This window comes from Passer domesticus, chromosome 23 (assembly GCF_036417665.1).
Source record: "Passer domesticus isolate bPasDom1 chromosome 23, bPasDom1.hap1, whole genome shotgun sequence".
In the NCBI taxonomy this organism is placed as follows: domain Eukaryota; kingdom Metazoa; phylum Chordata; class Aves; order Passeriformes; family Passeridae; genus Passer; species Passer domesticus.
The window spans coordinates 5486359-5508945 of NC_087496.1; the positions used below are offsets into that span (position 1 = coordinate 5486359).

The following is a 22587-nucleotide window of genomic DNA, read 5'->3' on the forward strand; positions in this document are numbered from 1 at the left end:
TTTCCTGGGCAATAATCTGAATTTATGATTGGGAAGAGCTCACAGTGTGGAAACACAGGAGAATCTTCTCCCGTGGCATCCAGGGCATGGAAAACCAAGGGAAGAATTTTGCTCCATCCTATTGAACCACTGAATCTTTGAGGGTGGAAAAGCCCTCCAGAACCATCAAGTGCAACCTGTGACTTCAGAGCAGCACCCAAACAGAGAAACCCAATTCCTCATATAATTAAATAATCTTTATTTTTATAAAACATAATACAAAGCATCTACACCATTCACTGGTGGAACATTAGTTGCTATTACACAGTAATTCAGACACAAGTTATTATTTCACACTAGTTCTGCAGTTTCCTCTCACAGTTTGCTCCAGCCACTATGGACTAGCCTGAGGACAGGTCCCACCCTGTGCTCCACAGCTTGGAATTTGTACTTTTGGGTCTGTGATTCTATGCTGGAGCCCACTAAATGGGTTACAAGGCCTTGCTCTGCCTCATAAAGCCATTTCTAATTGCCCTTTTGGGGGTTTTTTTGTTTACCTTCTAAAGCCTCAGAGCTGAGCAGTGCTCTCCTTCTTCCAACCGAGTTTCCCCCGTTCAGAACATGGGACCACTCAAACCACTTTATTTCAAACTGTCTTCAGAAAGGTGATTCAGATACTGCAGTCACTGCCATCCTCACCCACCTGGGCAGGTAAGGGCTGGGACCCCAAAAAGCTGCACCCCAACCCTGAGCAAAGCTCAGAGCCCAAACCACCTGCAAACTCTTCATGGTGGGCACTCAGCAGCTCCCCAGGAAGGACCAGCCTGTTTTCACCTGCATTTCTGCAGGAGCTGCTGCTGAAAGCCCTCATTCCCTGCTCAGTGCTTGAGACTCTTTTAGCTCCAGATTCCTGCAATCCTGAAAAGCCAGCAGACCCCTTTTCCTCAGCTCAGGGATGGTTGTGAGGGTGTCCAGCTCACTCCTGCCCTTTAGCACCTTTGCAAAACACCTCGCTCCTGCTTTTGGGATGCTGGGAAGTGCCCAGCTCAGGTGACAAAGCGCTGCTGATGGCTCATAGCAGGAAGTGCTTCACTCAAAGCAATTTTATACAGCACAGCCTGACACAAACCACCCGGAATCCATCAGAGGTGGCTTGGTGCTAAATGGAAACACCCTGTGAGGTAGGTTAGACTGGACCCACTTCCCAAAGTGGGTTAAGTTGAGGCAAAAAGGCTCCTGGATGTGCTCAACAGAGCAGCAGAGCTGGGGAAAAGAACCAGCAAGCCCTAACCAGCCCTTCTGGTGTCCTTTCAAGGCTTGATAGTGCTGGATGAATCAAGTTTCCTCTCCAGGACCAGCTCATCAGTTGGCTCTGCTCATCTGAAGGGGTTTTTTTGGGGCTTCTTCAGGTCTTTGGCTGCAGCAAGCAAGGCTCAAGCAAAAGGGGGCACCTGAGCTGCACTGGAGGCTCAAAGGAAATGCTAAAAATCACAGCAAAAACAAAGGAACAGCTTAAGGACATGCAATGAAATAAACTCCAGATGCTGCCAGCTGGGCATGGTTTTTCCCTACAAATGGGACTGGATAAGTAATGCTTATTTTTCTCACAGTCAGGTTTATTTTTGCTTTAAAAAGACCAGATTCTGGGCCTCTCATTTCTTTAATTACTAAGCTCTCTGACCCTCTAAATGTTCACTTTTATAAAGTGACTCAGACACAGTCAGAGGGAAATCAAAGCCCAGGGATCAAGGCATCAGTTCAGATGAAGGAGAGCCAAGGTCAGTCTGTGGCTACCACAGGGCACATTCTGGGCAACCAGAAATCCCAGTTTGGATTTGGGGTACAGCAGAGGGAATTTTGGTGTTCTGGAGGCAAAATCAGGGCTTGGATCATCAGCAAGAAAACCCCTGACTGGCAAATCCTGATGGGGCTTCTCAAAGTGGAGTGTGCTGGTTACCCAAGGAGCTAAAAGCAGTGTTTGTAGGGGAGCTTTAACAGTCAGGGAAGAAGAGGGAAAATTAAGGAAAAAAATTTCCCTTCTGGGTCTGTGTCTTTGGGTGTATTCACAGAGCACCTAATCCTGTAATTAGGCAGTGCTGATTAGAGCTTCTGGACACTACAGAAAATAAGTTATCAATATGTTAATGAATAAGTTATTAAAAGGAGTTAGAAAGGGCAGGAAATAACAACCTACCTAAAATACTGATTTTTCTAGAGTCTCGCTCTAGCTGGACCACCAAAGTCGTTTCTCCCAAGGGAAACACAGGAATGATGAACCAAGTGCAGCTAACAACCATCACTTTTTTCATGTAGCACCTCTCAAGTAAAAATCTGAAAGTGCATGACAGATGGAGCAGCTCCATCTCCCCCAAGTCACAGAGGGGGAATTAGGCACAGAGTTCCAGTTGTGAGACTGGCCCAAGGTCACACAACGGGGTGGTGGAAGAGCCAGGAATCCCAGCTTGGATGCAACACCAGAACACTTCTTCCTACCAGCACAGAGAGTCACTCTAGCTGCCTAGACTGCACAGGACACTGGACATGGAGACCTAGCGTTACCTCCTCCTCTCTTCCTAGATCCTGAAGGAGCTGCCTACACACATCACTATTTACACCTGCACTGCTGGACTAGCTATGCTTAGTCTATAAAATCAGCCCTTCCTTCCCTCCTCGTTCAGGCCATGCTTGTGTGCACACCGTGCCAGCCTGTGCCAGGCCGAGCACTGCAGACCCAGCGAATCCGTGGCACAGCTCCATGGATTTCAGTGGAGTTAGGCCAGGGATAAACTTGGCTCCAGAACCGCTAACGTGCGTTGGCTCCTCTCCCAACAGTGGCATTTCAGGCACGATCCCCCTCCTTGCCAGCCCGCGAACTCGAGGAACTCTTCGCTCATCCTCCACTCAGTGGCTTTTGAGGTGCCCGTTGCTTTTCCAGCCCAGCTCGTGGCTCCTGCGGCTCCTCCAGGCCTGGTACTTCCTCATGCTCTTCCTGCGGGCGAAGCGGCAGATGCTGACCATGAACACCCAGGACACCACGTACATGATGACCCCTCCCAGCTTGATGTACCAGCGCGGCCTGGGCGAGGCCAGCTCGCAGTACATCAGCCAGGCCCCCATGCCGATGCGCACGCCCGTGAAGAGCACCACGAAGAGGAAATCCACCAGGTCGCCCGTGAAGGTGTGGTAGCGGCCCAGCTCCTTGAGGAACCAGCGGGCCTGCAGCAGCGGGTTGGTGATCTCGCTGCCGAAGATGACGGCGTTGACGTCCGCGGCCGACTCGCCCAGGGCCAAGGAGGCGGCGATGCCCACAATGCTCACCAGGTGGTGGGCCAGCATCAGGGCACCCTCCGTCTGGAAGTACACGCACCAACACAGGTCGAAGATGAAGTAGCCCAAGCTAAGGCACAGCCCGTGCACCTGAAGGGTTGTGTTGGGCGACCCTGAAAGGTGAAAGCAGAGATTTAAAGCGTGGAGGTGACAGGGTGTGTGACAGTGCAGGGGTGGCACTGGTGACAGCCCGGCCATGGAAGTCCCCAGAGTGACAATGCCACAGTTGTTAGTCCGCACACGTAATGGCCACACACGAGGTCACACGCTCTGCCAAACCACAGCTGGGGAGGGGCATTACACCAGCAAAATACAGCACAGGCTCTCCATTCCTCTGGGGCTTCCCACCACAAAGCGGCTGAGATACCACTGCAGGCACCATCCCTTGAGTGAGCTGGGGACTGAGGTGCCAGGAGAGCCCCAGGGGAGGTGGCATCACCGTTTCCTCGCTCACCTGGGTGGCTCAGGGGCCAGGGGCCGTCGATGAAGCCGATGTAAGCAGACAGACAGGTGGCCAGGATGCCGTGGGTCAGCGTGACCAGCCTGCAGCTCCACTCGAGGTTCCGGTGCCGGTAGCGGTGGCAGAACCACTTGTAGAGGCAGAACCAGGCCAGCAGGCTGCAGGCTGCACGCAGGGGCAGCGGGAACAGCATCCTGTCCTGGGAAGAGCAGGACACAAGGGATCAGAAGGACAAAGTGAGCAGGAGGTCGAGCCTGTGGCAGTGCCAGCACAGCCCAGCACGGCTTTGCTCCGTAACCATCCCGGCCCTGAGCGTGCAGAGCTGCTTCCTGACAGGGCTGCTTGCTCCTGGCACATTTTCTCTGTGTGAGAACCACTTTATTCTCCTCACTGCAAGCTTCATTTCATCCTTACTGGCACCAAAACCTCCAAATCTTTTGGATGCAAAATAATAAGAATCCATTACTGTAAAGATTTCTTTTTGCAGCAGTATTTCTTTTATACATTTTCCCTCACACACACCGTGCAACAATCTCTCAAACAAGCAAAAGACAAATTGCCAGAACAAAATTACAGCACATAAACACTTGTGGATGGTGCTGAAACCCTCCAAATACACATTACTCTGTTCCACACCTCGTTCATATAATGCCTTCCCACGAAATGTGTGTCTCACTGCTCCTGAGCGTGCAGGGCAGTGCAGCAGAAGAGCTGAGTCAGGCTTTGGGATACAGGAATTTCCAGTTGTGCCAAAGCTGCACTGGCACCTGCTGCCCAGCTCCGGCCTCACCCCCAGGCCTGGGCAGCACCAGAGGGACCTCACGGGATGAGGAGTCAGAGCTGCAAAGCCCAACCTTCCTGTCTGGCCTGTTGGAGCATTCCCAGGCATGACTGGAGGCTGGATAAACAAAACTTTTATGTTTTAATGGGCCTTGGGAACGTGGGGAGATGAAATAGGGATGGGATTAACTGCTCTGAGCAGGCACTTCCATTCACATCCCTGGCGCTCCAGGCCCAGACTCAGAGCAGATAAGGAAGGGAGAATTCTGATGTGACAAAAGGGGTTGATGCTAGGAAGGCCAATATAATTTAAAAAGCAGCAATAATTACAGAACAATAAATGACAAATAAATAACAAATAAATAACAAATAACCCTATATAATAAATAAATAGTTCTATATAGTATACATATACACAAGAAATTAACAAATAACATGCAATCATAGATAAAATTATGTATTTCCATATATATTTTATATAATATTATATATTATCTTATATATTATTTTGTTATATTATATCATGTATTATATTAATATATTATATTGCTATATTATAGTAATGTATTATGTCAATGTATTATATTATATTATCATATCATAATATCATATTATATATTATATTATATATTATATTATATTATATTATATTATATTATATTATATTATATTATATTATATTATATACAATGTCATATTATATTATATATTATTATGTATCTATTATATATAATATATATTGTATTATAATTTTCATCACCGGTAGCAATGAGGCCCTGAATGAAATCAGCCTCTACAACAAACGCACATGCCTAAAACCCGCGCAGAACACCCCGAAAACGATTAAAACCCATATGGGCACCTCCAGCAAAGCACCGCTATCCCGTTATCCACATTTTTTCCGAGCCAGCGGGAAGATGGAGGAGCTCCCGGACCACAGCACCAGCAGGATCCGCATCCCCGGGCACCGCCTGCGCGCCCGCCCATCCTCCGCGCCCCGCGGGATGCAGCGCCCCGGCCCCTGGGGACAGGGACAGGGACAGGGACAGGGACAGGGACAGGGACAGGAGCCTTCCCCAGCACCCACCTGCCGGGCCGCGCTGCCGGAGCCGCCCCGGATCACGGAGCGAGCGGCGGCCGAGGGGCGCCTGGCGGCCGGGAGGAGGGACGGCAGCGATGGGATGAGGAGGAGGAGGAGGAGGAGGGATGGGAGGAGGGGATAGGGGCGGCAGGATGGCAGGAAAGGCGGCCCGCGGCCCCGCAGAGCATCCCTGGGAAAGTGAACATCCCTGGGTGGGGGCACATCCCTGGGAAGGAGCTGATCCTTGGGAAGGAGCACATCCCTGGGAAGGAGCACATCATTGATATCCCTGGGAAGGAGCACATCCTTGGGAAGGGGAACATCCCTGGGAAGGAGCACATCCTTGAGAAGGAGCACATCCCTGGGAAGGAGCAGATCCTGGGGAAGGAGCACATCCCTGGGAAGGAGCAGATCCTTGGGAAGGAGCACATCCCTGGGAAGCAGCAGATCCTGGGGAAGGAGCACATCCCTGGGAAGGAGCAGATCCTTGGGAAGGAGCACATCCCTGGGTAGGAGCACATCGCTGGGAAGGAGCACATCCTTGGGAGCCGCACATCCCTGGGAAGGAGCACATCCCTGCCCTCCCTGCAGGATCCACCAGGATGGTGAGCCCAGCTCCTGTTCCTGCACCCCACCAACCCCACCCTGTGCCTCGGAGCAGTGTCCCAAAGCTCCTGGGGCTCTTGGATCCGTGCCCATTCCCTGGGGAGCCTGGGCAGTGCCCAGCACCCTCTTTTCCCTATATCCAACCTCAATCTCTGCTGGCACAGCTCCAGCCTGTCCCTGATCACAGAGTAAGGAAGCTGCAGACCCCAAATTGTCTCCTGCAGGTGAAACCAGCCAAATGCCCTCATCCTCTCCTCCTGTGGCCCCTCCAAACCCTTCACCCGTTCAGCCCAGCTGCCACACCAGGTCGTGTCCCCACGGGCACACCTAGAGGAGCACCACGGTAGCCCGGGGACACAGAAACCAGTCCCACATCCACCCTGCCCGCTGCAATCACCCCGTGTGTGCCACAGAGATACAGGCACAAAGCACACCCGGCGTTTTACAGGCACAAAGCACACCCAGCTCTCCTCACACCTGTGAGCAGAACTTCTGCAGAGCTCCAGAGCCGTGTCAGGGCAGGCATCTCCATTCACATCCTTAATGCTCCAAGTCCAGACTCAGAGCAGATGAGGGAGAATCCTGATGTGAGAAAAGGGATTGACCAGCTGGAGGAGGCTGGTGGAAAGAGGAAGGAGTTGTAACAATACCGAGGTCTTTTCCACACCTACTCATGAAAAAGATGTGTTTCCATACCCTGGGATTTTTGGGATCCAGGGGAAGCAGGGGATTTTTGGGATCCAGGGGAAGCAGGGAATTTTTGGAATGAGATGATCTTTAAGGTCCCTTGCAACCCAAACCACTCTGAGATTCTATGAGCAGCCAGGAAATAAACCAGAGATGTTCAGAGAGGAGCACTCAGAGCAGCAGCAGTCCAGGGTGACATCCCCCGAGGGGTTTTGTCACCCGGAATGGAGCAGTGCAGCTGCAGAGGGCTGGGAGAGCTCACACCCTGCCTGCACATCCCCTCCATCCCCTCCTTATGCAGCAGTTACCAAGCCCAGCAGTTTCTTCTCACTGCAGGCATTATTGCTGCCCATTCTCTCTGCTCCCTTCCACATCCCAAATTCAGGGTTTAAGCAGGACACCTAAAGCAGCTACCAAATTTCCTCCGCCTTTCACGAGTTTCAGCCAAAACACCCAAAAACATGGGGTTGGTTTTTTCCTTCATCCCGTCAAGTTTTACCTTTTGAAATGCAGACGGTGGGAGTGGTTGACCTGCCTCTTACAGCACTCATAATTAGTGCTTTCAGCTGGGTGTCCAACAAGATACAGATCTTACTTTTCCAGTTCAGGCCAGGTACAGGTTCCTACTGCTACAAAATGCTCATCCTCCTGCTACTTCAGCACATCCTTGTGAGCATTAATGGTGCATTTGCCTCTCTGACAAATCTGAGTTCTCATCTTCCTCCCTCCACCTCTGCTGGCCCTCCAGTAGCCTCAATAACAGCTGAGATGGAGCTGCTTTAATATTTAGCTTAGGACAAAGAAAAACATGGGCAGACAGGAGATTATAGGGCTGATGTTTTCACATTAGGAGCACGGTTAGGTGGAATATTAGGGAAAAAATTCTTGGATGTGAGGGTGATGAGGAGCTGGGATGGAATTCCCGGAGAAGCTGTGCCTGCCCAAGGCCACGTTGCATGGGGCTTGAAGCAACCTGGGATAGAAGCAAGGGATTTTTTGGGATAATATGATCTTTAAGGTCCCTTCCAACCCAAACCACTCTGGGATTCTCTGAGCAGCCAGGAAGAAAAACAGAATTGTTCACAGAGGAGAACTCAGAGTCCTAACAAGGCACAGATCATTTCATGCTGGAGGTGGGACACAGAAGTTGTGGGGTGTTTTTTTTTGTTTGTTTGGTTTTTTTGTTTTTTTTTTTGTTTCTAGCACAAACTTTGCACAGTGAGGTGCAAGGCAGTGAGTGAAATCACCTCCCTGTGGATTGTACCAGAAGTGAGGTGCAGCTTTATAGACCAATTTTCCTGTTTGCTTTGTGCAGAGTCAGCCATTTCAATGGGCTGCGTTGCACTGGCTCGTTTGGTCTGCAGATGATCAGAGTTCAGCAAAACAGCTCGGGGCAGGAACCTCTGCAGACAGTTGTTTGCACACTGCTGCCTCATCTAGTACAGCCACAGCCTCCCCCTGCTCTCCTGGAGCTGTTCTAACCAGAGCTCACAGCACTGAAAAGCATCACAGAATGTATTTATTACCATACCCACACTGGGAAACTCCTTGTCCACAATTAAACTGGGAATAAACAAGAGCTGGAAACCTGGGAGTTCAACAGACCGTTACTAAAATTCATCTTTTGTTGCTGTAAAAGCCCTCAGGGATATTTGACAGATTAAAAGCAGGCACCTCCATGAAAAATCACATTCTTTGAAATAGGAAATACAGTGGGCTAGTGGAGCTGGGTGATTTTCTATCATCACATTAGAGGGTTCAGCACTAAAATTATCCTTGGGTGTGATTTGGCAGATGAGAACCTGAGGGCACTTATTTTACACCAGACCTCCCCAGGCAGCTCTGCTTGCACAAGCAGTCTGGCTGCCCTGGGGTACTCTCCCAGTGCTGTCCCTCAGCTGAAAGAAGAGGTTTTTCTCATTGGAAGCCAATCCAGACTCTCCTCAACTCCAGACACCAGAGCCCCGGCCCAGCAGGAGCAGAAACAACCAGAACCAGCCACTCAGTGGTGAATTAGGACATCTTATAAACCCCAAGATGTTCTCATGCTTTTGATTGCTTCTCCAAAAAAACCACAGACAAATTACCCTGCAACCCTTCAGAACTGGGCATTGCCTCAGTGAAACCAGAGAGGCAGAGAAAAAACAAAATATGGAGGAGGCCATGGCCTGAATTTAAATTATTCTTGTGTCCAGCAAGAGCAAACCCCTCAGTTTGGGGGCTCCCAAGCTCTCTGCAGCACTGATTCATTGGCAAAGCAGGTTGTGGGTGCATTGCTCACAGACCTGAGCCTCACAGCTCCAGCCTGACCTCCAGGGCTCCTGGCTCAGCCTGGGCTCATTTCCTCACCTTCCTGACCTCACCTTTCCTCATTTCCTCTGTGCTTCCTGAGCTGCACAAAGGGAATGCACCAGTGACTTTGGCATCCTCAGCCTTCCCTCAAGCCCTCAGCCCTCACTCCTGCTGCCTCCTCAAGACCCAGAACAAAAGAACATCACAGCCATCGGTTCTTTTTCAAAAGAGAACATGTTTTTATTAGAAGTCCCGTGACTCGGAGGAGTTTTTGGAAGAACACAGAGAGCCTGGCAGGTGCCCACACCTCAGGAGGCCACTCTGGCTCCTGCTTTCCCAAAAATATTGGCCCAGGAACTTGCCCGGGTTCACAGCTGCAATGCCTTCAGTGGATGTCTCCAAAGTGAGGTTATTTCAGGTTATTTTTTAATCTCTCCAGACACCTTGAGGAGCCCCAGCCAAAGGCTGATATCTGCCCTGAACAGGGCCAAATTCAGTGAGATAAAGGCAGTGGAGGAGCTGCGTCCCCACTGCTCCCCTCCCTCACCTCTGCATTTGCTTCTCAGCTCTCAGAGAGGCTTTTGGAGGAGACCAAATCTGAACTGTGGCCTTGAACAGAGGGAAATTCACATTAAAACCCCAGGGAAAGTGTCAGAACACGATTCTGAGAGGTAAAGAAAACGAGAGAACTGTTCCATGCTCTGAGGCCTGCTGGTGTGGATCTGCCTAAACTTTCCTGTCACCCCTGGAAATAATCACATTTTTGACTCATCAGCCATAAATTCAGCTTAAGTGGCTTGCAAATGAGCCAGCCCCAGAACAGAAAGAGCATCCAGGGGGGCTCTTCACTATCCCCCCTCTCCCACAAAAAGCCTGATTATTCTTCTTAAGCAATCCCAGCCTAGGCCAACACCTGCTCATGGAGTTTATAAGAACAAGTCTAATTCCTGACTCTTGTTTGTGAGGCCCTGAGTCAGTCCCAGAGAAATCACTCTGCTCTGAGATCAGCACCTGCCCCGATGGAAGTGTTAAAAAAGGAGTAAAGGAAATGTGTCATTAAAAACAAGGAGGTAAAACACGGCCTCATCTTGAGTACCATCACTTCACACTCAAAGGACAACCCCACTACACCCCTGCAAGCACTTCAGTCTTGTTCAGAGTCTTTCACTCGAGTATTTAGCCAAGCACATTGTCCAAATCCAGGATTATTAAGGAGGGTGAGGCTCAGGAAATCTTTGCCAGGTCACGCCCCTTACCCAGTCCCACTGGCAGGAAAATGGGATTTTTCATATTTGATTTTCTCTACGCTGTCAAATAAGTCTGCATTGAAAATGAGGACAGAACACACAAACTGTGCAATTATTAGCTGCAGATTGATCATCTCTGGCATTGCCACCCTCCTTGGGACTGTGCCATTGCTGGAGAACTCAGGGAATCAGTGCCAGGCTCCTCAGTTTCCACTCAAATCCCTCTTCGCACAGCTTTTCCATGTTCCTAGCACCGATCCATCTCCTCCAGGGGCAGCAGAAAGTCAATTTTGTGTCATTTTAGGAGTTCTTTTCACAGGAACAAGCTCCAGCAGCCAGGCCCCAAATCCAGGGGATCATCCTCTACAACCCATTAACGAGCAGCCAAGAAATTTCCACAGGTGCACTCCTACTCCTGAAGAGACTGTGCATCCGGGGAAGGGGCTTTTTTCCACATTTTCCTCCTTACAAATCGACAAATTTCAACCATGAACCCCAAGGACACCACGTACATGGCCAGGCCCCCAGCCTTGAGGAGCCAGTTGGGTTCGGGGGACGTCACCATGCCGTACATGATCCACGCTCCCGCCCCGATCCTCAGCACCAGGAAGAGGAGCACGAAGAGGAAATCCACCGCTTTTCCCAGGAAAGTGTGGTAGGAGCCCATCTCCCGCAGGAACCAGCGGGTCTGGAGCAGGGGGTTGGTGATTTCGCTGACAAACAGCACGGCGTTCACCTCGGTGGCGGATTTGCCCAGCCCCAGCACCAGGATCATGCCGCAGATGCTCAGGGTGTGGTGGAGCAGCATCAGGTCCCCCTCGCTCTGGAAGTACAGGCACCAGCCCAGGTCAAAGAGGAAGTAGCCCAAGGTTAGGGACAGCACGTGGATCTGGAGAGGGGTGTTTGGTGAACCTGGAATGGAAGATGTGCATAAGCCTGGGGTTTTATTTAAGATTTTTTTCTACTTTACATATCAGTACAAGTTGATTGTGCTTCTCTCCTCCTAAATTTCCAGCCTCATCCAAGTGCCAGGAATTAGGGATATTTGGTTCTGCTTCCACTTCACACCCCAGCCTGCCCAGCCCATCCTGTTCCCCTGCTGCTTCCCTTCTCCTTCCAGCCTTTTAGGAAAGCCAGACCTCCATCAGCAGATTATCAGAGGTTTAACAATAGAGACCAGCCAGCAAAACCCTGCAGCTGAATTTCAGGAGTTATTACACCCTTCAAGATGCAAAAGCACTTTGTTCTCCACACCTTACTACGCCTGATGCTGCAGTAAACTCAAAGTGCCAACCTGGAAACTTCTAATTTGTACATGGACAAGCCAAAAAAAAAAAAAATTAAAATAACAAAAGGATGAACAGTGAGAAGTGGTGGAAAAAGAAGCAGCAGAATTAAACAAAATTTGACCCTAAACACACAGCTGTACGAGGAGAGGAAACCAGCCCCTAGCTCCACCTGTGACAGATGCACAGGTGAGCACAGGTGAGATTCCAAACATACCTGCGTGGGTCAGAGGCCAGGGGCCATCCAGGAACATGACATAGCCAGACAGGCAGGTGACAACGAGCCCGTGCAGGAGGGTGACCAGGCGACAGCTCCACTTGTAGGAACGCTGCCTGTTCCAGCGGCAGAAGCAGCTGTAGAGGCACAGCCAGGTGACAAAGCTGCAGGTCACCTCCAGGACGATGGGAACCATCCTGCTGGACACGGAGGGACAGCGTGAGGAGGGCAGCAGCCCCTCAGAAAGTCACTCCAACCATCCTCCACATCCACCCAGCACATCCATGGAAACGCCGGACAGGGTGGGGGAAAAACCCCACAAAAAACCGAAAGGAGCAGAACAAACCCCCTCCCCCTGCCGCGAGCACCTCCCGAGCCCCCTTAGCACCGTTTCCAAATTTCCCGAACGGGAAAACCACAACGCCAACCCTCCCGCTCCAAATTTCCCGAACGGGAAATCCAGAATTCCAACCCTCCCACTGCCAAAGCACCTCTGCCCTCGGGCACCGGGGGGGGACCAGACCCCGACCCCCTCCCGGCACGGGGGTGGGGGTACCCGAGACCCCCAAATCCGGAGTGGGGAGTACCCGGGACCCCCAAAAATCCTCACCCCGCTGCGGCTCTGCGCGCCCGGGACCTGCGCCCGGCTGGGGCTGCCCGGCCGGGGAGGCGGTGCCGGCGCTCCCGGAGCCTTTTATCGTCCCTGCCCTGCCTGCCCAGCCCTTCCCAGCCCTGCCCAGCCCGGCACGGCACGGCCCGGCCCCGCCGCATCCCCCGAGGATGCTCCGCGGCATCCCCGCCGGCCCGGCCCCGCTGTGCCTGCCCCGGGGCGGACGGGGATGCTCGGAGCGGAGCTGCGGGCCCCGGGGCAGGGCCAGGCCGGGCAGGGAAGGGGGAACGGGGCGGGGGAAGCGGGAACAGGCGCTCGGTACCTCCGCCCAGCCTCGGCTCGCCCGGCTGGAGCCGTCCCGGAGGACGCCCAGATTTTATTTTGGCTGGGCGTTTTCCTCCCTGGTGATGGAGAGTAAAGCTGGATCAGGCTGGGTGGGAGGTGCTGGTGTTCTTTACCTTCGTTTCTTCTTTTTTTTTTTAAATTTTCTATTGTTTTGCTGAGTGTCCTGGAGTCCTTCCAATCTGTCTCCCAGCTGGGGGTGCAGGGAGCCTTGGTGCGGATTGCAGGGAGGGGAGGCTGAGGCGGGACTCGGAGGGATCGGGACGGGCTGGGAGTGGTGCCGGACACTCGGAGCTCAGGGAGATGTGCCACAGAACGCGCAGAACAGGATGAGTGAGCCAGCAGCTGAGCTGGGGCCAAGTTCATGGCTAGGAGTGAGTAACCGGGACAGGGCTGTGCTTCTTCCAAGCCCTGCCAGCCAGCTCAGTGTCAGCACTGTGTCATCCCTGACTCAATTTGCTTTAAAATCTGACACTGTGTCCCCTCAAACAACCCAAATTTTCCCTGCAGCCAGAGCTCTACACTGGGAATGAAACAATTGAGAACACAAGAGCCCTTCCCAGTGAGATCTGCCATGTGAGATCCACTCCACAGGATGCTCCTGTGAGTTATACACTCAAATATCCTTTTAATTGGATCCTAGATTATAGGCTGCTCTTATATTTCAGCTAAAACTTGCTGATTTTTGTCTTCTTTTCTAGCATTTTGAAGCAGGAGCCCCAGGACAGAGAAAGGGGGTCCCACTGCAGTTTGAGCATCTGTAAAGCTGAGCCTGAATTTAAGCTAAAATCTTTTATTGGACTGTTAGCATCCATTCCAATTCTACCAGAGCAGGAAATCCCAAGGCTGTGAGCATCAGGAATGATGAGGGAACTTGGTGGCATCATTTGGGTGCTGAGAAATGCTCAAAATCTCCCTTCAGTCCACAGGGAAACCTGGGAAGGACAAGGAATATTCCCCCAGCTTGCACTCCCTCTCCTCCCAGGTGGAAATCAGAGGAGGAAAGAAATCAAAGAACAATAAAAGAAATTAAATACCAACATCAATTCGTTAATTTCCCAGTTCTCCCCAGCCTTGCTTGAACTTGGGCACTGCTAAATGTCCATTGATGAGGCAGCCCAGCTGCTGGTGTGCAGCTGGAATTGCCACAGCAGCTCTCCTTGGAGAGGGGCAGGCACAGGGGACAGTCCAGGCACAGCTCTGGGGACAGCTCAGCTGCTCAGAGGTCACCGAGTTCCCACAGGGAGCAATTTGCTCCCTGCATTGTTCCTCCGTGGCTGTGGGAGGTGACTCCTGCTCCTGGAAAGCTGGAATTTCCTGCTGTGTTTATTTGAAATCCCTCAGATGTGAGGCTGGGAGCGTTCCTGGGTGGCAGGGGAGCGAAGCTCTTCCCCTTCCAGCTGGAGCTCTTTGTGGAGCAAACAAACTGCTGGTGTTTGTTTTCCCACTCAGGGCCAGTTTATCAATAAATCCCAGGGAAATTGTCGTTGTGTTTATAAACTTTGTGGAGGAGATGAACCCTCAGGATGTTTTTGCACAACGCCTGGCACAGCTTGGCCTTGATCTCAGCGGAAATATTCACGTGCAGGTGCTGGTATTCAGCTTTTAATACATTGGTGGTTTCCCTCCCAGTTTTCAGGAACATTATTCCAAAACTCATGCAGGTGGGAGCAAATTGCTTGGAGGAATTCCTGAGAACCAAATGGAATGGTTTGGAATAGAAGCCACATTTGGATCTTAATGAATATTCTCAAGGATCTAAGAGCATATGGACGTACAGTAAATTGTAAATAGATTATTGGAAATAGCTGATTCAGCTTTATTTTTGGTCCCTTTTGATCAAGGGGCTCAGAAACCTCTGCAAGCCTGGACCAAGTCACTTGACTCTGAAGGCAAAATACAAATTACAGCTCAGCTCCCAGGAGTTAATTCAGGAATTCCTGAGTAAAACGTGCAGGCTGATTGTAAACAATCAGTTCTCACTGTTGAAATAACTGCTGATAATCTATGAAATAATTTGAGATTTTCACAGTGAAAACAAGCTGGAAACTACAGCTGTGCTGAGGTTTGGGTTAATAAATGTCCTCGGTGATGGGTGGCAGGAGAATCAGCTGTGATGTTCATCATTCCCTAAATTCTGCTGCTTGGCACAAATTGAGCACTGGGAGGAGGAAATTGGATTTTCATCACCATTGTCTATCAGGGATCAAGTCCTTCCTCCAAGGTCATGCAAGAAGTAAAATAAGACAGAGTGGCCCAAAGGTTCAGATTGGTGTTTAAATTTGTCCTTATCTGCTAGTCTTAAATATCCATATCAGCCAAAATTAATTAAAAAGTAAAGGAGAAATAAGAGGGGAATTGCAACCATCATTTTCCTGATGACAGGCTGTGAAAATTGACTTTTGCTTTGAAATCTCATGGAATTCCCAAGCAATTGCACACCCCAACCTCAAGCAATACTACATGAGCACAAAAACAGAGAACAGAAAATAAATTCCTTACAGCTCAAAGACCAGAGGGCATCTCAGTAATAGCTTGTAATTATTTGGTATCAGATAAAACCCAAAAAAAGAGGCAAAGAAATAAAAAAGAGAAGGTCAAGACTAATTTTCATCCCATTCATTTGTGTAAATCAACACAAATCACAATTCCCCCAAGGTTTCCAGCAATAATAAGACCTGGACACAAGTTTTGCAAAAGACAATTTTTTTTTTGGTTGTTTGTTTGGTTTTTTTTTTTTTAAAGGAAAAAATAAGAAGGCTCTAAAATACTTAATTAAAAAAAAAGGAAGAAAAAAAAAAACCAAAAAGCACCTTTAGAAAGGGAGCAGGAGGCGCAAAGCAAGTGGAGGGGGAGCCTGGGGCAAACCAAAGCTCCCGCCCAGCCACGGGGCTGCGGTGAAATGAACTCAAACCTCGGCTCAGTTTGGGGGCTGTGCGTGACAGGGACAGCAGGAGGGACCCTCCTTCCTTTTGGGGACCTCTGGGACGGGATGGGGACAGAGAAAAGAGAGAAAGAGAGAGAGGAGAGTCCTGGCACAGGAGCCCTGCCCGGGAGGATGCGGAGCTGCAAGCGGAGGAGCCATGCGAGGACAGCCAAGGACAGTGCCACTGTGGGGGCTTGGGCAAGGGGACAATGTCACTGTGGGGGCTGGGGAAGAGGGCAAATGTCACAGTGGGGGCTCGGGGGAGGGCTGGGCTGCAGTTTGAGTCCCTGCACAGCCCCGCTGCTGGGGGTTCCTGGCGCAGCCGGCGGCGGAAGGCACTGGAAGGCCCCGAGCGTCGTCGGTGGTGCACGGCCTGGAGGCAGAGCTGCTCTCGCCCTCGCTGCACACGAGGTCTCAGTGGAGGTAGGTGGGTTGGTTCCATCGGTACCAGGAGCTGTTGGCAGCAAGGAATGACAAAAAGCATCCTGATTTCCTGCTCAACCCGACCCGGGTCCGCGCGTCCTGCAGGTTGCTCAGAGGGAGAGTGCAGGAATCACATCCTGCCACTCCTGAGCATCCCAGAATATCCTGAGCTGGAAGGGACCCACCAGGATCAGCAAATCCAACTTCTGTCCCTGCACAGGACACCCCAACAACCCCACCCTGTCCCTGAGAGGTCACACGTGAAGCTTCACACAGGAACGCTGAAATCCCTGTTCTTCCTGGAGATCCCAGGGTTTTCCCCCAGCCTCCAATGCCCTGGGTTGGTCTGGGGCTTTTTGTGGGTTTTTCTGCCTTACCCTGAAGAGTTGAAGCCAGAAGAGTTCATGGCAGCTTTGGAGTTGCTCTGGGCTGTGCCGGGGCTGCTGGCATGGAGGGCACTGCCAGGGGACGAGGGCCTGCTGGAGTTCCCTGGGGAGCACGAGGATGTCACTGCGTGGGACAGAGCACAGTGAGCCTGGCGTCTCCTCCTCCTGCCCAGATCCCACCCCATCCCTGTGCCCACCCCGTGGCTCCTCTGATTCCCTGCCCCAGGAATGTCCCCTGTTCCTGGATCTGGGAATCTCATGTGTCCAGGGAGATCTGAGTCTAACCCACCTTTTTATTTGGCTCCTCTGATTCCCTGCCCTGGGGAAGGTGGGGGACCCCAGGAATGTCCCCTGTTCCTGTATCTGGGAATTTCTGATCTCCAAGGAGATGTGAGTGGAACCCACCCTTTACCTGGCTCCTCTGTTTACCTGCCCCTGCCCTGGGGAACATGGGGGGACTCCAGGAATGTCCCCTGTTCCTGTATCTGGAATCTCAGGTCTCCAAGGAGATCCGACACTGACCCATCCTTTATTTGGCTCTGATTCCCTGCCCTGGGGAAGGTGGAGGACCCCAGGAATGTCCCCTGTTCCTGTATCTGGAATCTCCAGTCTCCAAGGAGATCTGACACTGACCCGTCCTTTATTTGGCTCTGATTCCCTGCCCCTGCCCTGGGGAACATGGGGGGACCCCAGGAATGTCTCCTGTTCCTATATCTGGAATCTCAGGTCTCCACAGACATCTGACTCTAACCCACCCTTTATTTGGCTCCCAGCTCTGCCTGCCTCCCAAACCTGAACACCCCAGCCCAGGATTTTGCTGGAAATGTTCCTTTTCCCAGTGTTTTCCATGTTTTTACCCCACCCACATTCCCATCCCGGCTGTGTGGGGCCACTTTCCCTGGCCAAAGCCAAGGGTCTGGTGAAGATTATCCTGCAGGTGTGACCCAGAACTGGAGGAGTCAGGGAAAGGAGGGCAGAGGAAGGAGGGAAGGGAGGGTCCCCAAGGCTCACCAGTCCCAGGCATGGTGCTGTGCACTGGATTGACGGAGAGGGGCCCCAAGGAGCCTGAGGTAGAGACCTGGGCAGGAACAGAGGCACTGAGAGGGGAGAAATCACACCCTGCCACTCCCTTCACAGCCCCTGGGGGTGTGCAGGCTCCCAGGGACATGTCACCCACAGCTGGGGCTCTCCTGGGTATTTCCAGTCATATTCCAGGCTGGAAACCCCATTCCCATATCCAATAAATATTTATTATTATTATTATTATTATTATTATTATTATTATTATTATTATTATTATTGTTAATTTTATATCATATTCTATATAGATGTTATAGATCTATCGAATTACATATATAGCTATTATTATATTTATATGTATTATTATATTATATTAAAATATTGTATGTCTATATCATTATATATTATCATTATATTATGTAAAACTATATATGTCTAAAATATACATATTTAATATATTTTTATATATTTATAGTAATTTATATATATAAATATAAACATATATTTATATGTGTGTGTATATATCCAAGGCCACGGGAAGAAATCAGAATTAGTGTTGCATATGCCTGCCACTCTCCACATCCGTCTAAATTTAAAGATCAGCTGTGAAAAAACCTGAAATAATCACATTTACTGGAAGTCTCAAGGTAAATTTGTAGGAGCCACTGTCTTTGTCTCAGACTGGGCATCCTCAGACTGGAACTTCCCAGCTCCCTCTGGTTTTGGGCACAAAAAAAATCCCAATCCCCTTCAGGGAGCTGAATTCTCGGGTGACAATTGGCAATTTGGGAGCTGCCATCCAAATTAGCATTTATTCCTGAAGGCAGCACTTTGTTCAGGGACAGCAGTCACAGGGGAATCCCAAGCTCCTGCTCTGGGAATCCAAATGTTTTTTTGGGGACCAAACTTCCCCTGATGTTTTCCTGCCTTCTGATGGAGGATTCCAAAAGCCAGGAGATTTCAAGGTAAAATTCAGATTGTCTCCCACTCCTGTGGGAGCTGCAGAATCTGAATTTTATCTTGAATTTCTGAAATTTTATCTCTTACCCACTGAGGAGGCTCCTGCCACTTTTAAATGGCAAAGGCACTGAGCAACTCTGAAATGAAGCAGCAGAAATGCAGCTAAATTGATATGAGTGTATGCAATCCTCATCCCCCATTAATCTGGGAAAGATTTTCCTCATCAATCTCAAGGGGAAAAGCTTTGGGATAGCATCATGATTTGACTAAATTATCCTACAATTAAACCAATCAATTCCTCCTAGGAAACTTGTCTTTTCTTTCCACCGTTTTCAATAAACAGAATTATCGCTTAATTAATTGTTATCATTTAGCTGATTGTTTTCAATGGATGGAATAATAATAATAAATGTTCTGGGCGAGATTCCACGCAGGGGGGTGACGCCCAAGTCGCTCACCAGTCTGGAGTTGTAGATGGGTGATTTGATGGGGGATGGCATGGGGCAGCTGATCCGCTTCTCCTTCTGGCGCCGGTTGCAGAACCAGACCCGAACCACTTCCTTCTCCATGGAGAGCTGCTCTGCTATCAAGGAGATCTCCTCTGAGCTGGGCTTGGGGTTCTGCTGAGAGAAACAGCAGGTTAAAAACCCCCAAAAAACCCAATAAATCTGCTCTGAGCTGGGCTTGGGGTTCTGCTGAGAGAGGCAAAAGGTTAAAAAACCCCAAAAAAACCCCAATAAATCTGCTCTGAGCTGGGCTTGGGGTTCTGCTGAGAGAGGCAGGAGATAAAAAAAAAAAAAAACAGAAAAACCCAATAAATCTGCTCTGAGCTGGGCTTGGGGTTCTGCTGAGAGAGGCAGGAGGTTTAAAAGCCCAAAAAACCCAATAAATCTGCTCTGAGCTGGGCTTGGGATTCTGCTGAGAGAGGCAGGAGGTTTAAAAGCCCCCAAAACCACAAGGAGATCTCTGAATCTGCTGAGAGAGACAAGAGGTTAAAAAAGCCCCCAAAAGCACAAGGAGATCTCCTCTGAACTTGGATCTCTGGGCTTGGGGTTCTGCTGAGAGAAGCAGCAGGTTAAAAAAGCCCCCAAAAACCAATAAATCTGCTCTGAGCTGGGCTTGGGGTTCTGCTGAGATGCAGGAGGTTTAAAAGCCCCCAAAATCACAAGGAGATTTCTGAACTGGGATCTGTGAACAGAGATCTCTGAACTGGGATCTCTGGGCTTGGGGTTCTGCTGAGAGAGGCAGGAGGTTTAAAAGCCCCAAAAACCACAAGGAGATCTCCTCTGAACTTGGATCTCTGGGCTTGGGGTTCTGCTGAGAGAAACAGCAGGTTAAAAAACTCCCAAAAAACCAATAAATCTGCTCTGAGCTGGGCTTGGGGTTCTGCTGAGAGAGGCAGGAGGTTTAAAAGCCCCAAAAACCACAAGGAGATCTCCTCTGAACTTGGATCTCTGGGCTTGGGGTTCTGCTGAGAGAAACAGCAGGTTAAAAAACTCCCAAAAAAACAATAAATCTGCTCTGAGCTGGGCTTGGGATTCTGCTGAGGGAGTCAGGAGATTAAAAAAGCCCCCAAAATCACAAGGAGATCTACTCTGAACTGGGATCTCTGGGCTTGGGGTTCTGCTGAGAGAGACAGCAGGTTAAAAAAGCCCCAAAGAGCATCAGGGTTTGCTGGGAGGACAAGGGTGGGGCTGGCTTCGAGCTGGGGAGGGGACAAAAGCTGCGAGGGTAAATATTTGGGTGAGAGATTATGTTCCGTGAAGCACAAAGTGCCCCTCCTGCAGTCAGAGGGGATGAATCACAGCCCCTGCCCCTGTCACAAATCTCTTCCCTCTTTGACCTGAACAGCACCAAAATCAGAGCTGGGCTCACCTAAACCTGGTGGCCTTGCCATGGGGACAGGAGCTCAGGAAAGTCACTGCCTCTCTCTTCCCTTTCTCATTTAGAAAGGGAAATAACAAAGCCCACCCTGCCCTGAGTAATTTCTTTTTGTTCTTTTTAGCTCTGAGGGGTTTGGTCAGAGCTGAAGCTCAGAAATGTCAAAGATAGCTGGCCCAGGGGTGCCAAGATAATATTCCCATTGCAGAAAATGCCCTCTACCAGCTAAAAACGAGCTGCTAAACCAATCTGATGATGACTGAGCAAGTTTTGATATGAGGGAGAAACCAAGAAAAAAACAAGCTCAGGAACAGTTTTGATTTTAAAAAAATCCAAGGCACAGTTCAGTCCTATTGATTAAAATTCTGTTTGGTGTCTGTAGTGATTTTTCCTGAAATCCTTGGAGCTCAAAAAGTACCAAGGGCTCCACTTCTGAATGGGTTCAGGAAAAATATTTGGAGCAACAAGTTCTGGGGTCTCACAAGAGCTGCTCAATGGGGTGTTGTGGCCACAGAGCTCCTGTGACACTTCTGCACCTCACAAAAAAGAGCTGGGTGCAGAGATCAGCTTTGGCCCAGTGGGTGATAATGGGGAAATGTGCTGTTAAATTATAATTTCCTTAGAATAACATTCAACAGGGGAAATAATAGGGAATTTCTTTGGGTTTAACGCTTTACCTGTTAACTCCTTCAAGAATTTTGTCAAATAATTGGGAATTTCTTTGAGTTTTACACTTTACCTGTTAACTCCTTCAAGCATTTTGTCAAATAATAGGGAATTCCTTTGGGTATAACATTTTTCCTTTTGCTTCTTCAAGCATTTTCTAACCTGCTGTCAAATAAATACCCAAAAAACCCGCTTTTCTTGAGAGAACTCAGTGCCACAGGCTTGCAAATGGCTCAGGGAGAGTTCCCAGCAGACAGAAGGATTTTGCCCTCACATCTTGGAATCTCTTCTCCAGCGTGGAGCGGATGTTGGTCTCGATGCTGGTCCTCTTCTTCCTTTTCCGTCCGAACATCTCGTTCACTGAGGGGTAGGAATTGGGGGTGCTCATGGAGGAATCCAAAGGAGCAGATTCTGGGGGAGGAGGGAGAGGGAAAAGAGATATCCAAGAAGATAATAAGTTATTTTCATTCCCAGGTACTTCCTGTGAAACAAAGGTGCCTTCTAAAACAGATTAATTGTTCCTGCATAGTGGATCCTCCCTCTGGTGATGATGATTAAAATTGCTCCAAATCCATCACTGAGCTTGTCCAAATCAAAGAAGAAAAATGTTTTAACCCACACACTGTTTTTCCTTGGTGAGCCTGGTTTCCAGCCTGCTCTGACAGGGACCAGGAGTGTTCCAATAATTTCATTTCACACAGAAAAGGATGTGACCACACCACTTGGCTCAGGGTGGCTGAGATGTGACCAAGGGCTCAGACATCCTGAAGGGTTGGGTGAAGCACGAGGCTGACGTGAGGTCAGCACAGGACACCACCCCAAATCCTGCTGCCCCTGGGAATTCCCCTCTCAGTGAAATCCTTCCTTTTCCAGCTGCACCTCCGGGGCTGATCCCTCAGCACCTCAGCACTTCCTCCCCTTCTTCTCCAGATCACACAGGGAGGGGCTTTGAGGTTCCTGGATGGATCCTCTCCTGCTGCTGGTGATGCCTCAGGTTTTGGCTTTTCTATTTTTCAGGTTCTGTGCTGTTCAGTGTGTGGGTCTGGGTTCACATCAGGGGATGGTGAGCTCTGCACAGAGCAGGGAGACAAAACAATTCCTGCTCCAGCTGGGCACCAAGGACAAATGATCCAAATCTCAGCCCAAGAGCACAAACCCCGTGGGCTGCAGAGAGAAAAACAAGCAGGATGGGACTGCAGGGGCTGCAGCTGGGATTGGACACTGAACTGCAATGTGCACATGGAGCAGAGCTGAGCCCAGGGAGAGACCCCAGCAGCGCTCGTGCATTTTGGGACCATTTGGGTTCATCTTGGGTTCCTTTTGGGACCATTTGGGTTCATCTTGGGTTCATTTTGGGACCATTTGGGTTCATCTTGGGTTCATTTTGGGGCCATTTGGGTTCACCTTGGGT

The 22587-nt window shown here is 50.0% G+C and overlaps 3 protein-coding genes across 6 annotated transcripts in view; all 3 read right to left on the reverse strand.

Moving 5' to 3' along the window:
* Positions 1–221: 221 nt before the first annotated feature.
* LOC135285440 (TLC domain-containing protein 5-like) lies at positions 222–5721 on the reverse strand. Of its 2 annotated transcripts, none has more exons than XM_064397717.1 (3): positions 5634–5721; positions 3761–3965; positions 222–3419 (listed from the first exon to the last, which is right to left on the reverse strand). In XM_064397717.1, exons 2-3 carry the CDS (start codon positions 3957–3959, stop codon positions 2881–2883), a joined length of 738 nt encoding a protein of 245 aa, XP_064253787.1. In that variant the 5' UTR covers positions 3960–3965; positions 5634–5721; the 3' UTR covers positions 222–2880. The 2 variants fall into 2 exon arrangements, with proteins under 2 accessions (XP_064253787.1, XP_064253788.1); XM_064397718.1 differs by lacking the exon at positions 5634–5721 and adding an exon at positions 5409–5608.
* Positions 5722–9427: 3706 nt separating this feature from the next.
* On the reverse strand, positions 9428–12952 carry LOC135285494 (TLC domain-containing protein 5-like). 3 transcript variants are annotated; one of them, XM_064397832.1, is made up of 3 exons: positions 12895–12952; positions 11963–12159; positions 9428–11371 (listed from the first exon to the last, which is right to left on the reverse strand). In XM_064397832.1, the coding sequence occupies exons 2-3, from the start codon at positions 12156–12158 to the stop codon at positions 10869–10871; spliced, it is 699 nt and encodes a 232-aa protein (XP_064253902.1). In that variant the 5' UTR covers position 12159; positions 12895–12952; the 3' UTR covers positions 9428–10868. The 3 variants fall into 3 exon arrangements, with proteins under 3 accessions (XP_064253902.1, XP_064253900.1, XP_064253901.1); XM_064397830.1 differs by lacking the exon at positions 12895–12952 and adding an exon at positions 12573–12640; XM_064397831.1 differs by lacking the exon at positions 12895–12952 and adding an exon at positions 12573–12598 and having other exon boundaries at positions 11963–12162.
* Positions 12953–16254: 3302 nt separating this feature from the next.
* The window catches only part of POU2F3 (POU class 2 homeobox 3), a 43549-nt gene continuing 37216 nt past the window's right edge, over positions 16255–22587 (reverse strand). The window contains exons 10-14 of the mRNA XM_064397720.1: positions 21451–21587; positions 19088–19249; positions 17661–17727; positions 16641–16773; positions 16255–16294 (exon numbers count right to left, since the gene is read on the reverse strand). Of these exons, the coding sequence (XP_064253790.1) occupies positions 16255–16294; positions 16641–16773; positions 17661–17727; positions 19088–19249; positions 21451–21587 (539 nt within the window). The remainder of the gene's footprint in view (positions 16295–16640; positions 16774–17660; positions 17728–19087; positions 19250–21450; positions 21588–22587) is intronic.

Excerpts from the sequence above, each read along its gene's own strand:
- LOC135285494 (XM_064397832.1), bottom strand. The coding sequence starts at position 12,158 with ATGGTTCCCATCGTCCTGGAGGTGACCTGCAGCTTTGTCACCTGGCTG. Across the intron at positions 11,372-11,962 it reads CTGGCCTCTGACCCACGCAG|GTTCACCAAACACCCCTCTC; the intron begins GTATGTTTGGAA and ends CTTCCATTCCAG.
- LOC135285440 (XM_064397717.1), bottom strand. The coding sequence starts at position 3,959 with ATGCTGTTCCCGCTGCCCCTGCGTGCAGCCTGCAGCCTGCTGGCCTGG. Across the intron at positions 3,420-3,760 it reads CTGGCCCCTGAGCCACCCAG|GGTCGCCCAACACAACCCTT; the intron begins GTGAGCGAGGAA and ends TTCACCTTTCAG.